The sequence below is a fragment of the Juglans microcarpa x Juglans regia genome, chromosome 3S (genome assembly GCF_004785595.1).
Source record: "Juglans microcarpa x Juglans regia isolate MS1-56 chromosome 3S, Jm3101_v1.0, whole genome shotgun sequence".
Taxonomy (NCBI): Eukaryota; Viridiplantae; Streptophyta; class Magnoliopsida; order Fagales; family Juglandaceae; genus Juglans; species Juglans microcarpa x Juglans regia.
This window is the reverse complement of record NC_054599.1, coordinates 16,640,054-16,655,807: the sequence shown is the minus strand read 5'-3', so window position 1 is coordinate 16,655,807 and position 15,754 is coordinate 16,640,054. Positions and strand designations below refer to the sequence as shown.

The 15,754-nt window shown below is 36.1% G+C and overlaps 1 protein-coding gene across 1 annotated transcript; it reads right to left on the bottom strand.

Annotated features, from left to right (window-relative positions):
• Positions 1-2,648: 2,648 nt before the first annotated feature.
• On the bottom strand, positions 2,649-13,824 carry LOC121258599 (homeobox protein knotted-1-like 6). The gene is made up of 5 exons (XM_041160150.1): positions 13,146-13,824; positions 12,424-12,543; positions 12,180-12,315; positions 3,429-3,667; positions 2,649-2,965 (listed from the first exon to the last, which is right to left on the bottom strand). The coding sequence occupies exons 1-5, from the start codon at positions 13,452-13,454 to the stop codon at positions 2,807-2,809; spliced, it is 963 nt and encodes a 320-aa protein (XP_041016084.1). The 5' UTR covers positions 13,455-13,824; the 3' UTR covers positions 2,649-2,806.
• Between the last annotated feature and the right edge of the window lie 1,930 nt (positions 13,825-15,754).

The following is a 15,754-nucleotide window of genomic DNA, read 5'->3' as shown; positions in this document are numbered from 1 at the left end:
AGTCCTTCTCATTTCTTCTTCTATTATTGAAGAATTTTAGGGTGAGTCTGCTCAAACTGCTGCCTATACCATCCAATCATGTTCCTGCTCCTACCATTCATAGTAAAACTCCTCTTAAGCTTCTCTATGGAAAAGATATATGATTACTTATTGTTTCAAGTATTTAGTTGTGTATGTTTTGTCACTCTTCTTCCACATAAGCGTATGAAACTTGAGTTGCTTGTGTTATTTTCTTGGTTACAGCATCACTGAAAAGGGTTACCATTGCTATGACCCAATCACTAAACGCCTTCAGGTTTCCTGCCATGTGGAGTTCTGGGAACACAAAATGTTTAGAAGTTTTTTTGAGTTTGAACCATCCTCCTCTATACATTCACCTACATTCACTTATCCTTCCATTGCGTTACTTCCTGACTCTTCTGCAGAGACATCGAGCTCCTTAGACAATCCTTTCCCGGCTCCTCTCAATAGATCTTATACTTCTGATTGTCCTCCTACTACATCACATGCCCCAAAGTCCTCTCAAGTATCTGAACCACGTTGCTCTAATAGGGTTAGTGTACATTCTTCTCACCTTCAAGATTATAATATTTTTTTTCTGCTCTTTCTACTCTACACAAACCTCACACTTATCTTGAGGCTAGTGCTAACCCTCTTTGACAGAAAACTATGTCAAATGAGTTGAATGACCTTACCAAAACTCATACTTGGGACCTAGTGGATCTTTCACGTGGGAAAACTACAGTTGAATGTAAGTGGATCTACAAAATTAAGACCCAGGTAGATGGATCGGTGGAATGCTATAAGGCACGCCTTGTGGCAAAAAGCTTTGCCTAAGAGTATGGTATTGATTATGAGGAAATATTTGCTCCTGTTGCAAAACTCACCTTTGTTAGATCATTAATTGCAGTAGTAGTTATTCGTAAATGGTATTATTTTGGATGGGTGTCGAAAATGCATTTCTCAATAGTGATCTTGTAAAAGAAGTATATATGCACCCTCCACCTAACTATGAACATCCTCCACATAAACTCAGTCGTTTTTATCTTTGTCGTACTTTCTATGGGCTCAAGCAAGCTCCCTGTGTTTGGTTTTCTTCGTGTTACTGATGCTGATACTATTCTTGTTCTTCTCTATGGTGATGATATGATTATTTCTAGCAATAACATCACTGGCATTAGAGACCTACAGGATTTTCTCAATCAAAATTTTGGAGAACTTAAGCTACTTTCTAGGACTTGAGGTCACATTGGGGGCAGATGGTTATTATCTTTCCCAAGCCAAATATGCTTCTAATTTACTCTCTAAGGCTGGGTTGATTGATAATAAGATAGCTAGTAGTCTTCTAAATACAATGTTAAGCTTCTTGCCACTAACGGTACGCCTGTTTCATATTCTACTTCTACAGACAATTGGTTGGTAGTGTCGTTTACCTCACTATTACATGGCCATATATTTCCTATGTCGTTCATCTAGTTAGTCAATTTATGAGCGTTCTGTGCACCACACATTATTCTGTCGTTCTTCATATTCTGCGCTATGTCAAGGGCACTTTATTACATGAACTTCACTTCTCACTGTTCTCTTGAGCTCCGGGCTTACTTTGATACTGATTATAGTGATCTCACTGATCGTTGCTCCACCATTAGCCATCTTTTTTTTTTTTGGACTATCAATGAGATATTAGTGTAACAAGAAATAGTAAGTCTCAATCTAGTACTGAGGTTGAGTATCACGCATTGGCGGATACCACTTCTGAACTATTGTGGCTATGATGACTCTTAGTATATTTGGGGATTCATCAAAAGACTAGTTCTTCCATTCACTATGATAACCACAGTGCTAGACAGATTGCTCATAAAGATGTCTTACGTGAACGTATCAAACATATTGAGATAGATTGTCATTTTGTTCGTTATCACTTTCAACAAGGCACTTTGCATCTTTGCTCCGTAGCCTCAAAAGATAATCTTGTTTATATTTTTACAAAATCTCATCCACCTAGTCGATTGGGTAATCTTGTTTCCAAACACCAATTGACTCTACCATTTTGATTTTTGAGGGGATGTTAGCATGCATTTACCTACCTTAATTAGATTAGTATTCTGTCTAACATTCTAATAATAATATGGTAATATTCTGTAAATATTCTAGGTCAAATATTTTGTATTTAGGTATTGATTTAATTTCCTTTATTACACAAGGCTTTAATACACATTGAATTAATCTAGAGTCTTTTCACATCCAGTTTTCTATATGGCATCAGTGCAGACACCATCATGGTGTCTCTAGTCGCTACTATCCGTGTGACACCTTTTTGTAGTAGCCATTGGTGTTCTCTTTAAAACTTTTCACACAAAATATTAAAGTGAAACTCATCAATCCACTGTAACCTATTTTCTATAATTAATCATTCAAAATATAGGAGTACTTATATCTTCCATGTACACGACTCATAGTTTTACCAATTCGGTTCAATTCCTACTCAATGCAGTCAAAGGGACATCCAATGAGTCTATTGGTAACAAAAGTACGTATCAAAATTAAAAATCGATGAGATGCCAAGACGAAGGGGGTCTAGTCAACCAAAATCATGTAAGAATTTCCATTCTGATCAGCTACGGTCAACTTCCAAATTTACATGAAGATAAATACAATTATTTTTCCTTTAATTCTGCTAGGAAGTTAAACATAAATATATCAATGGCAGTCAAGTTTCCATTTTTACATATACATGGAACCAACACAAGCATTAAATTATATATGGGGAGACATTAGAGTATGTACATGCATGCACGTACGTACGTCAATCATCTGCAAAGAATTGTCCTGAAAGATTATCCATAACAGCAAATTGCATATTCTCAGATGGTTTCCAATGACGCTTTCGTTGATTTATAAACCAGTTGTTGATCTGCTTCTGATCTAGGCCTGTTGATTCAGCAAGCGCGATCTTATCAGCTTCCTGAATGTTCAAGCAGAGCAAATCATCAGACTTGTCCATCAATCTAAAACGTTATGCAATTTTCCCAACTAAATACTTGATACAAAGAAGATTTCTGACCCTATATCCATGCATAAAAACGAAGAACAAAAACGGTGCCATATAAAGTATAGATCAAAGAGAGACATCACCAAAGATCTGAATGATAAAAAAAATAACAGAAATTCTGGAAAATCTTAGTATTTTTCTAGCAGTAACCCTTCCTCTAAACCATATGGTCTCCAAGATGACATTTTAGGTTCCCCCCGATTAAAGGTATAATCACACAATTATTTATGGGGAATGAAATTGAAATGAAGTCATCCAGCAGAAATCTGTAGCTGCTGCCATGTAGTGCCTGGTGCTTATGCAAGTTTTGAGATTAATGTCAGCTGCATGAAATTGCATCGTTTACAGATATAGATTTTAAAAAGAGATGACTTACAGTTGGATATGGCCATTTATAATGAACATTCCACCACTGAAGCAATGTTTGCCTTGCTTCTCTTGGTAGCTTTCCTTTCTTCTTCTTCTTTGAGAACTCCAGCTTCAAGCTACCAATGTGGCTGCCAAACCTACGTAGAAGCCTGTTTTTAAGATCTTGGTCTTCTACCCTCTGTTTACTGTCCTGAATCTCCACTTCGCCTCCACTAAAATCCTCTTCAGATGATACAGCAGCTTCATCTGACCAGATGATTCCAAAAATATTAAAAAAAAAAAAAAAAAAAAAAGGAAAAAAGAAAAAGATACTGCAGTACACATGCTTACAGTTGAAACAAAAAAAGAAGCAAGAAAATAATGACTCTTTTAAAGAATCCACACAAGCTAGGCAGTGTAAAGCATTGTGACTATCTCCTTACAAAAGAGAAAAGAAAACTGAGGTTGAAATTTTTTATACTTTTCCCTGTGTCAATGCAAAACGAGGTGAAAACCTCGTCTCCCCCAATTGGGAGGCGCATTTCTCGGATTTATGCCAGAAAAGATTACCTCAGATATGCTCAGACCAAATCCCCATCATGTTGGATTGTGGAGTTATACAAGGGAGTTGGAGACATTTTAAGTTTGAGAATATGTAGCTAAAAGTTGATGTCTTTGTGGATATGATTAGACAATGATGGACGTCATATCAGATTCAGAGCACTCAAAGCGTTATCTTGGTAGGTAAGACAACGCTCGAGGTAAACTGAAAACTTTGAAGAAAGATTTGAAGACTTGGAACAAGCAGATCTTCAGTAATGTGAAATGCCAAAAGAGGACTTCGCTGCAAGAGTTACAAGGCTTGGAGGGTGCTGACGAGGTTAGATTACTCTCTGAGAGGGAGAGTCTTCGGAAAAGCCAAGTTATCTTATATCTTGAGAGGGTGACTTAAATGGAGGAGAAATCATTAAGGCAGAAGTTGAGGGCCTTATGGATAAGGGAGGGGGGATAATGCACGAAGATCTTTCGCCAAGTTGCCAATTCAGAGAGGAGCATTGATGCCTCGTTTGAATTCACATAGGAAAAGTAGGAAAGTACTAACATTAAAGTTGCAAGTAAAGTAATCTTACAAAGACATTTTGTTATCAAGTCCGACGGTAATCACAAGTGCAAAGATATTTGTACAGGAATTTAATATACATACACATCCAATATAAAATTTGAGAAAACAAACTGAAAGAGAAGAGAAGATAATTAAAGTGATTCAGTCTTGGAAGCCAATGCCCACCGTGCACCAAATCCAAAAGACATACATCTTAGTCGACAGGATTATCTCTTACACACACTTGAAATGTATTTGGTGAAATATTGGAGTACATATATCTGCCAACACCTCAAAACTCAAGGTGAAAGGAAAAAGTACTCGGATTGGATAGTGCGGATTCAAAAAGGTAAAAGTGATCAGATTGGTGCACAATAGGATGCAATTGGTTGGGCTAGACCCAAAAGTGGAAAAATCTCAAACAAAAGCCATCAAATTTTGACTCAAGACATGTTACTAGGTTGAAATGGTCATAAACAAGAAATCAGAATAGCCTCAAAATTTCAAAAAAAAAAAAAAAAATGAAAATGTTTGTGAAGACACGTAGAGGGACACCGTGGAAGTGCATGAGAGAGAGAGAGAGAGAGAGAGAACAAATTGACAAGAATCAGAACACATAAGAGATGTGAAGCACGTGGCAGAGGTAAGGGTCTAAACGATTTGAGTTCGAGTAGATAATGGGTGCCCGAACCAACTCAACTGTACTGCTTAAGAGGCCGAATGTAGATTGAACTCAGAATAGAGTTTTCGGTATTCATCTCAGTCAGCTAGCAGCAATAGTTGTTCGAATTCAACTCAAAAATTGAATTATAATCTAGTCGAATGCTTGAGCTTGAATGAACTCAGCTAGTAGTTTACTTTGTGAACTTTCAAGTTTACCATGATGGTAAAAACTACAAAGTACTAAAATGTTACTAATTATCAACATCATGTTAGTAACATATCAAAACAAGTTAATATATGTATATGGGCAATAACAGATAATAAGTCAACATGTTAGAGATATATGTTAGCAATATAATGTTGCTAACATATTAACTAACGTATATTGGATACACTAATTCAGCAACATATTAGTGTGTCGATTAACTAATTAGTTAGCTTATTGATATACTTTATACTACATATGACATACCAACAAAGGTTTATTTATTAAATATATGTATAGCATAATTTATGAATGTAAATATATACCTATACATAAATTAATATTCTCAAACAAGCTTTGAGCCTAATACAAGATTTTTCACAAAAATTTATCGTTCAACAATCAATCATAATTTTGTGCTTACAAATAGTTCGACGGAAGAATATTTGATCCATATGAGAATTAAACAAACACTTAATAACATGCACATAATATTACCAAAGAAGACTTTGCAAAATAGTTTTTTTAATACATTAAATCGTTTTGATATTGACTTTTCAAAATTACTTTGCTCTATTCAGAATAAACTAAACACAATATATATATATATATATTTATATACACACTATATAATCATCCCACTCTTAATTTCTCACAATATGAAGTGTCATTATCCATCAACTTTTGAATTATTTTGTTTGAAATAATTCAAAATAAGATGAAAATGAGTGTAATACATTGTATTACCAACATGCAAAATTAGGATTAATAGCAAAATCAATACCTGAGTTTTCATGTTTTTGCAGCTCGAAATCTTAATTTTCAACTTTTTCAAAATCAATACCTAGACTTCAAAAAACTCACAATTAGATACCTTACAATAGAAAGTTAACTATACCATATGTTAGTCTCTTATGAGTAACACATGCTTTCAATATTCACGTTAGCCAATCAAAAGTTGACACATGACATATTAATGTCACGTGACAGTTCTTCCATCAATCTTTTAATAAGAGATTGACATAGTTGTATAATTAATTTAAGAGAAATAAACATTACAAGATCTAAATAGATAAATTTTACGCTTTTATAAAAAAATAGATCTCACCTTACAAAATTGTAAAAAAAACTTGATTATTTAAGACATCTACCTAGCAATCCTGTTAACCTAAATGATTAACATCCGATCCTCAGCCCTGATACAATTTTTTTTTTTAATTTTTTAAAATGAAAACTGACAAAGATGATTATGTTTTGGTTGAGTGTGAATTGGACCTAAAAGAGTTGTAACGTTGCCCTATTAACATATACCTAGAGAGACAATGAAGGGAGGGGGAGGGCAGCTAGGGGACCCAGATACAACCTTTCTGACAGATACTCCAGCAGACAAGGATTTGACCGCCTATGAGAAGGGTACACTGCACACACCACGCCTAGGTGGCAAACGAAAATTAAAAAAAAGGTTAAAGTGGGGCCACTCTCAGTGTCTGGTTGCGTCGGCTGTCAGTCCCAGCGATGGAGCTTCAAGATGGTATGAGATTAGATTGCTGGATATGGATATCTATTCTTAACGTTTATGTATTACATTCTACATTATTTTGTGAAAACCCACGCCCCACACGCACTCCACTCCTCATCACACACAGTCTGTTTGTTTTTCTGTCTCAATCACTTCATCAATCAATAATATGGTCAACTTCACCATCTCCCCAAGACCCCACTGCGTATGGCGCAATGTGATGCAGATGACGGTTTTTATATGTTCGATAGTATTACCCAATGAACCGAAATAAACTGTTTATTTCTGTTAGCGCTATCACCGACTTTATGCAAGTCTACATATGAAAAAAAAACCCTAGCTAGAGAGAATTGGACCTCTCTTCACTGCGTGCCCAGAGAAATCAGATCATCAAAGTACAGGTTTTAACGCAGCGAGAAGAATTGACGAGGGTGCCACAGTGCCAGACACAGTGAAAGCGGACTACTAAAGTGGAAAAGTGTTTGATTTTTCCTTTGGGTGAACTCAAAAAAGGGAAAAGGAAGTGTAAAAGTGTGTACCCAAAAACGACAAGGTGAAATGGGTGGGGTGGTGGGGCCTTGCACCTTCCCAACTAAAAGCTGAAAATGCGGCACGTGCCATGTACAACATTAAGCGCGAAGACCCACGAGGGCAAACTACAGAACAAATGTCCATGGGATTGACAAGCTAGCAGTGGGCACGAGTAGTGTGGACAGAAGAAAGCTCAGTGCGTGGGGATGAGAAAACTCGGACACACAGATACATACACACATTCTCTCTATCTCCCCCCATAAAGCTGTACATAGCAGCGAAAACTGCGGGCGTCCATGTGAGTTTACTTACTTGGGAATTCCTTGGCTACCCGCTTGACCCGGGCTTTATTTTACATAGAAAAGCTTAATTTCATCGAATGTTTATTATCCACCCCCCACCCACAATTATTGACACCTCGCGATCACACTCTTACCAAATCACTTGAGGCTACTCGTAGAAACTTTTGAAGGAGAGCCACGAAGACATTGGAGATCAGACCCCAAAAAAAAGGAAGGAAAAAAAAAAGAAACAGAACCACTATTCTATAATATGCTAAAAGAAGAAAACCCCAACCTCAAGAATTTTGCCCCATTGCAAAAAGTAAAAGGTATAGAACAAGAGCTCTACCCCACTATAGCACAGTGCCGTCTAAATTATGCCATGTTAAGGGAACCATTTGGGGGGCAAAATGCAAAGGGTGTAGATTCAGCGGTGCCCTTGCATGCAGCAAAGACAAATATATATACCAGGAATATGAACTACCTGACTAACAAAGCCAATACTAATGCCAGCATCCATGCACCAAAAATAAGCAAATGCAATATATAAAGATCGTTTTGCCAACCAAAAAAAGAGAAGGATACAGGAAATGAGTACATGAATTGTAGTTATAGGAACGCTAGATTTGTCTCTGAAATGCAGCTCTTGCTTTAACTATGGATGAGCAAACCAAGAGATAATAGTTAACCAAATTCCAGTTATCGTCCAAGTAGCACGTATCATATGTGAGCATCATATTGCAAGTACATGACAAGTGCAACATTTCCAAACCACCATTCGGGAAGAGGACGAAAGTTCCTTGTTATGCGTATCGAGACATTTCAATTCCTAGTACTACAAGGATGTTAAATAATTCAATGCAGATTATTCTACTTTCGCTTGCAACGGGTATTGTCCTATTTCACCCGCACATCAGGAGTGATAATCGCTGACAGAAGCTGAAATGTCTTTGTTCTCTACTTTCCTTTTCGTGATAAGCATGTCAAAACTAAAATATCTTATGCAGTCTAAAGATAACATTGCTGAAGATGCAAGAGCATGCAGCAGCATATCACAGAGACCCGGAATGCCCAACCAACTTACAATGACCTAAAAGCGGAGGTTGTAAATGCATAGGCTAATGAAACTGTTTAATGAAAACAAGGCCCAAGAATGCAACAACTTGCCAGTAAGCAACAATAAGAAATATGCTCTGCAAATGCTAAAAGTTTGTAAAGAGAAGCAAACGTCTCTTATAGGTCATTAACAATCCAACCACGTGAATATATGCCTATAGAATGTCCAATGTCTGGACATCTGCAATGGTCAGATATCTGAAAAAAAATTATCCCTTTTCTTGTATTTTTGGCAAGTTAAGGAATCATACTTTTGCAAAAGAGGTATTAAGAGAACCCACGAAAACAAAAGCCAGAGAAAGGCAAATATAATAATGGTTATAAAGCATGTATCAACAAAAAGTTAATTTGTACTCCCAAATAAAAGCAATGATAGTAGCCAAACATAACTAACCAGATTTTGTTGAGAAATATTACTAACCAGATTACCGTGATTTACATATTTTTGGCAAAATGTCATAAAATATCTTCAGCACTATCTATGGAACAATTAAGGCGGCATATATATATATATATATATATATATATATACAAGCCACCAAGGGTGGTGCTCATCATGTTCTTTGGATTACTCTCACATGGTTTGGCATGCGCTAGGTCTTGGGTCCGAATTCGAATATGGATTTATCTTAGACTTTTAACATTAGCCATCTAAGGATTCATTGAAGTTCCTAGTGGAGTTGTGGTCTAGGCTATGGCTCAAACCCGATTTGATGGAGTGCATGCGTGTGGCTTCCCGACATGTAGTGCCCTCCTATCCAGTTGCTAGCGAGTAAGTTACTAATATAGTCATGCTCACCGAGAAAAAAAAATGCAGCTATACCCATGCCAATGGCAAGAGATCCACTCCTGTGCAATCTATGACACAAGTAAATCGCTCTCTCGAAAAAGACTATGTTTCAGATATTATATAACTAACCATATAGCAAGTCTGAGTCATTAAGAATCAACAAACTTTAAAATTAACTGGATGCAAGGAATTAGCAAAAAACAGCATCAAATCATCATGTCCAAAGGTAAGAAAGTCCTTTTAAAAACCACAGCGATGTATGCTCACATGATATGTAAGATTCGTGTGCCAATTTTTTCTTGTTGATAATTTAATGAGAATGACTAACTGAATGAACTCCATTTAAGTTGGTTAAATTACTTTCAAACTACCCCAAAACAATTTCCGAGAAAAGTATAGATGTAACTTTAGCTGCCAAGCAGCATTTCAGCCGTTGGACAAATCCCAATGTTCATTTTTCATGTCCAATCATCTGAAATGGTTTCCTCATGCTCTATCGGAACTTGAAACCATAATAAAGCAACCAGACGAGGCACCAATGCATGCCATTACTGGTCAACTAAAAATTTTGGCAGGCTCATGTAATTTACAACAGATGCATTAAATGGATGCAATACAATAAAAAGACACCAACATCTTGTGTCTTACAGTTTTTAATCACTTGTGCTAGAAAAGAGAGAGAACAGACAATGCTCCATCCAATCAGATCAAAGAGAAGTACCCATCCCAAAAAGATCTAACAAATTAGATGCAGACAATATAGAACATAGGTATACTTTAAGTACTTTTTTCCTTCTAATCTGGTGTACTTTAAGTACTTAACTTACTTTATAAAGTAGATTAAGCAGCAAATTAATAAACAAAACGGAAGGCTCAATGAAGGATTTCATATAACATGAAGAAAGAGATAAAATCCCACCCCCCATCTCACTGATCTTTCCTCCGACATCTATTCATGTGATAAAACAAAATTAAGCTTGCCATTTTTTTTCATTTCTTTCGGTTTGCTAATTGAAATGCCGGAAAAAGCTGATAAGAGGTGAATTTAATTATTTAACTTATAACTTTCTTTCATGTATGAGTCATACTATGCCTTAATAAATAGACACACGTGGAATAGTTAATTAAATAGGGTGTAAAGCATGTAATTAGAATTCAAGTTCTGGACTTATACTCAAACATTATGTTAAATCATCATTTGTCTCAAAAGTTTAAATCGTCGAGAACATATGAATCTAATGATTTAATTTATATTCTAACAAGAACATCCACGTAGATGATATAAATTTTCCAACTTTACACAAGTTACGATTGCATCTCTTGTCATAATATAGACAAACTTAAATCTTTCCAATTTTTGGGCACTTTTTTCAGGTGAAAATGTGAACTCTTTCATGTTTAGTAACATAAATACAATTATTGAATTTCAACCCTTTACATTTGAACTCTATACTGCTCAATAATTGGTAACTTGTTCGATCAACTAACATGCATGAACTTCATAGCCATATATGGTAACTTCGAAGATGACAACTAAGGGGTATACAAACGATCCTATAAGCTTTATAAATCTATTAACATGAAGTTAGAAACTTTCTCCATTGATATGTATAAAGCCATGTTTTGCAAGAATAAGTAGAACTCATCTAATTTATAAGTTCATATGAATGATCCACAACATCAGCATGATTTGAGTCATTGACATTATTCGAGTATGATAACATTATGGAAGCTTTCGAAATGGTTTTCTAATTAACCATTGCATTCTCTAAGCTGAAATCCAAAGAATGAAAAAGCATCTGTCTGCCGAGAGAGAGAGAGAGAGAGAGAGAGAGATCACTAGAGAGGGAGAAACCCCATTTGAAGAGCACGCGAGGAAGAACTGGCCTATTTGGAAGAAGCTTAAAACTGGATTCTCCAACAGTAACGATTATACGGAAAGAAACATGAAATGTCAGTGTTCTGTCATTTAAACTACTATTGGATATGTCTTAGTCATTACTAATCCCTGAAACGTCAAAATCAGAATCTCCAGTTCAAATGAAAACAATAAACTGAAAAGAGAAAAAAGGTTCTTACACGGTAAAAGCATTCCCAGTTAAGTCATAATCCCAAGCAACGATTAGTGAATATAGAAACATTCGCTGATCTAATTAAGAAGCGGGTCTCTATTTCTCTAGGGTTTTTGTTTGTTTGGATGATAATTTCCATATCCGAAACTTTTGGTTGGAATTCAACGAGTATTATCGATCTCCGTAAATTGGGTTCTTTTCAGAAACAAGAAAATTAAATACAGAGACTGGTACTAGGAAAGTAAAGGTTTTTCGTTCATATGGGTTTCCTATGCTAACGTGAGCAGAAAACCACGGTATCGTGCGCATTAGTGAAGACAATGAAGGATATAGATAGTGATTGCTTCTGTTTCTTAAGATGGGGAGCATAAATTGCAGTACTCTGTGCAGCACCAAAACCAATAAATCTTGGATACGATTCATTAAGAAATAACTTACTACTAAAAGTTAAAAGCATCCTAATTCCGATTTCGGAGAGACAGAGACGGAGAGAGACTGACCGGGAAGGCTTCCATTGGAGGCACCTATGCAGAGATTGGTGAGCTGCATTTCGATCTTGTTCAGGAATGTGGTTGCCTCATCTAAAGGCCTCGCAAGATCGGACTTGTACTTTACCAACATGTCACAGTAGGTTTCCTTCAGACATACAATGAAAGCGAAATAACTTAGGAAGCAATTTATGAAGACAAAAGCTTAGAGAGAGAGAGAGAGAGAGAGAGTAAAAAGGAGGAAGAGGTGGGAGACCATGAACTCGTCGAGCTCGGGATCGGCTCCTAAACACGAAGAAACAGCGTATCGACTACAAAGCCCGTTTTCTCGCCGGATTTCATCTAACAAACTTGCTATCTCCGGAGGCGCTCCTACCTTCAAAAAGAAGACCATTTCGATACATGCATCAGACCAATCTACAAAACACACTTGTAGACTCTCAAAATATGCAGTACAACAAAATTAGGGACTCAAATTTCTCTACCCTTAGAAATCCCAAGAAAGTTAAGCTCGTAACACATGGTTCGCCATGTATTCAAAAAGAAAAAATATAACTCCTAATATCCCTCCTTCAAACTTAGAATTAACTGGGAGCAAATAGGAAAGGACCTGATGAACTTCATCAAAGCTAATATCAGCAGAGATAGTGTAACACTCACCCGGGAAGCTTAAAAATTCCACAACCAGGTAGGTTACTCTTCCAGGAGTAGTACATAGTACTTGACCCAGACAGACGCATAATAACTACATATAATTGAAATTTGACAAAGCCCAAATATTGAAAAACATGCTCTATAAGGTTAACAAAACCAAAGTTTTGAGTAGTTTGTGGCAACAAATACAAAGAAACGACAGAAAACCAGCGACCAGAACCAACGAAATATTTTGTGTAGATAGATATATATCCGGCAGGACTAGGAGCTACACCTGCTGCTGGTTTTTGCACCAGGAAAGACGAGGAGGTCGTTATTATTCACCTTTTGGCAATCAATGTAAGCTTGAAGCAACCGAGGGTAGCAAGGATGGGAGGCGATTTTGGCTTTGATCATGCTGGACATATCCTCCTCGGGTTGAATTTCGGGGCCGATGGAAGCGGCCTCCGATGCTACCGGGAAGGGCTCGTCGGATCCGAATATGGGAACACGATTGTCGCGGAAGGTACTCGCCGACGAAAAGAAGCTCTGGTGGTAATCAGCCGCTGGAAGGATTAGATTTTCCGGGTACAAAAGCGTCTTGTAGTTGTCCGAGTACTCGGCCATTGAGTTCAGACCGTACATTTCATCCATCCCCAAGCACTCCTAAGCTATCCTTGTCCTTCTACTATCGTCTTCCAAGTAAAACGATGGAAACAGACAATTCGATATGATCCAAAACAACAAGAACATGGAGTACTTAGAGACTTCTTTCTTAAAAATAACGAACAGTAACCAGCTCAAAATTTTCTTTCATCGTTATATATAGAGATAAATATTGTATTGTTTTTGACAGAGAGATTGGATTTGATGGAAGTAGAGTAGCCAGAGAGAACTGCTAGTGTTCTAGGGGCGTGTGCACTTTTTTTTCTCTTTTCTCTTGGCGAACAAACAAGCGAAGGAAGATGTTTGAGAGGAAGTGGATGAAAGATTAAGGAGGTTGAGGGGTCCCTTCGTCTTACACTTTTTCTTTACCCTTTATGTATTTAATTTATTTTAAAGTAATTATAGCAGTAATTAACATTAGACGGTTGATTAATCAATCTATCATTGAAAACACAAAACCACGTGTGCGCAGTCAAATTGTACGTACCCCCTTCCCTCCCTCAGGCAGCCTTTTTCTTAATCCTCATTACTGCTAATTACTAACACCTCACCTGCACTATTCTATAAATAGCAATGTTTCACCCGCGCGCCCTCCCACTCTCCCTTTCTAGTGAGAGCGTTACACTACCTTGATTACCCAACAAACCCACCTCCCTCCCCCCGGGGGATCTTCTTCTAAAAATGTCGCCATGCAAATTAACAGTCATAAACAATAACATTAACACATTAAGTTTTGGTTTTTACTTCAATTTTTAATAAATAAGATTTCATTAAACTAATATATATAGGCATAACTTCTAACTTTTAAAATAGAAATTTAGAATTCGAAACACTCCTCCCTAAATCAATATATATATATATATATATAGGTGGATTTGAAGGGTAGAGATCAATCAGGGGCTACATGTCGGTGTTAACGCAATGGACAGCAATGAGTCTAAGGGTTTTTTTTTTTTTTTTTGTTTCCATCGGACAAAAATGAAGAAAATGAAAGAAAAAAATCATAATGAGGCTAGCTAGCTATATAGGAAGAGATTTGCTATGCATCAGCTACTATTCACTATCAAATCCACACTTATAACTTTTTTATAAGATGTGGGATGTTTTTCATAAGATATGAAGGTATTTTTTATAAGATGTGAGATGTGGGGTGGCGAATAGTGACTGATAAAAAGAATTTTTCATATAAGAAATGTAATCCCTTTTTCTTCACTTGATTTTCAGTAAATGTTTTGATTATTATAAAATCTCAATCAAATTGAAATCTTATATATAGAAAGCATTAGTCCTAATATAGAAAGCATTAAATTGGCTATGTAACTTACTTATAGGCCACCTTTCATTCTCTCAAAATACTTGGATTCACGAAAGTGATGGAATCATGTGTGCTTTTAATCTTGAGATGACTGTCGAATAGTTTAAAATCAATCTGTCCATATAACCAAAGTTTATGGATGTTCTGTTTATTTCTTACGTGACAATTGACATGACTAACAAAAATACACTTAAAATATTCATCTTCACCTACGTTTTGGCTAATGTTCCCTAACTTTCTGACATTTTATTTACTATTTTCAAGTACAGAAATTTGAGAAATTTTCCTTTACATAATATGCATTACAACAAATAAAGTTTTGTCCAAAAGACTAGATTTTCGTCTTAAAATATATTTTAAAACAAAAATAAAATCTTAAGGTCGTCTCAATAAAACTGTCTCAAAAGATATTTTGAGATGAAAATTACAAATTCGTCTAAAAAATATCTTTTAAGATAAAATTTAGCTGGACTGTTCGATCATGGTCGAGTGAAAATTTTTTTTCTGGGACGATTGAAATTTGTCTCAGAAAGTCATTCGAACAGCCAAAAAAACGTTCGAACAATATATCTGTTCGGGTATGTCATGGCCGGTCGATCGATATCAGTCTGTTCGACCAAATACACATGAAAAAACGTTCGAACAAACAAATTAATGATCGAACGTAAATTAAGTTATTTGAACGTGTTTGGGACAGAAATAGTAAATTGCATGTTCGAACGTGTTCGAAAGGGGTACAACTTTTTTTAGCATTCAAACTCTAAGTTGTGAGGTTCGAACAATTGTGTCTGATGTATATAACGTTCGTTCAAAATGTTAGTATTTTCATGGAGAATACTAATTTAAAATCAAATAGATATTTATATTTCAAAAAATATATTACAAATTGTTCAATATAAATAAAACTAATGTAATAAGTCAGAACTAAATAAATAAAATAGTAATAATACTAATAATGTTATCAGTACATAAT

What these genes read in the sequence shown, in the direction of transcription:
- LOC121258599 (XM_041160150.1), bottom strand. Translation starts at nt 13,454, where the DNA reads ATGGATGAAATGTACGGTCTGAACTCAATGGCCGAGTACTCGGACAAC. An exon ending in CCGAGCTCGACGAGTTCATG is followed by an intron (nt 12,316 to 12,423) that starts GTCTCCCACCTC and finishes GTATGTCTGAAG; the next exon opens with GAAACCTACTGTGACATGTT. An exon ending in ATAAATGGCCATATCCAACT is followed by an intron (nt 2,966 to 3,428) that starts GTAAGTCATCTC and finishes TTGAACATTCAG; the next exon opens with GAAGCTGATAAGATCGCGCT.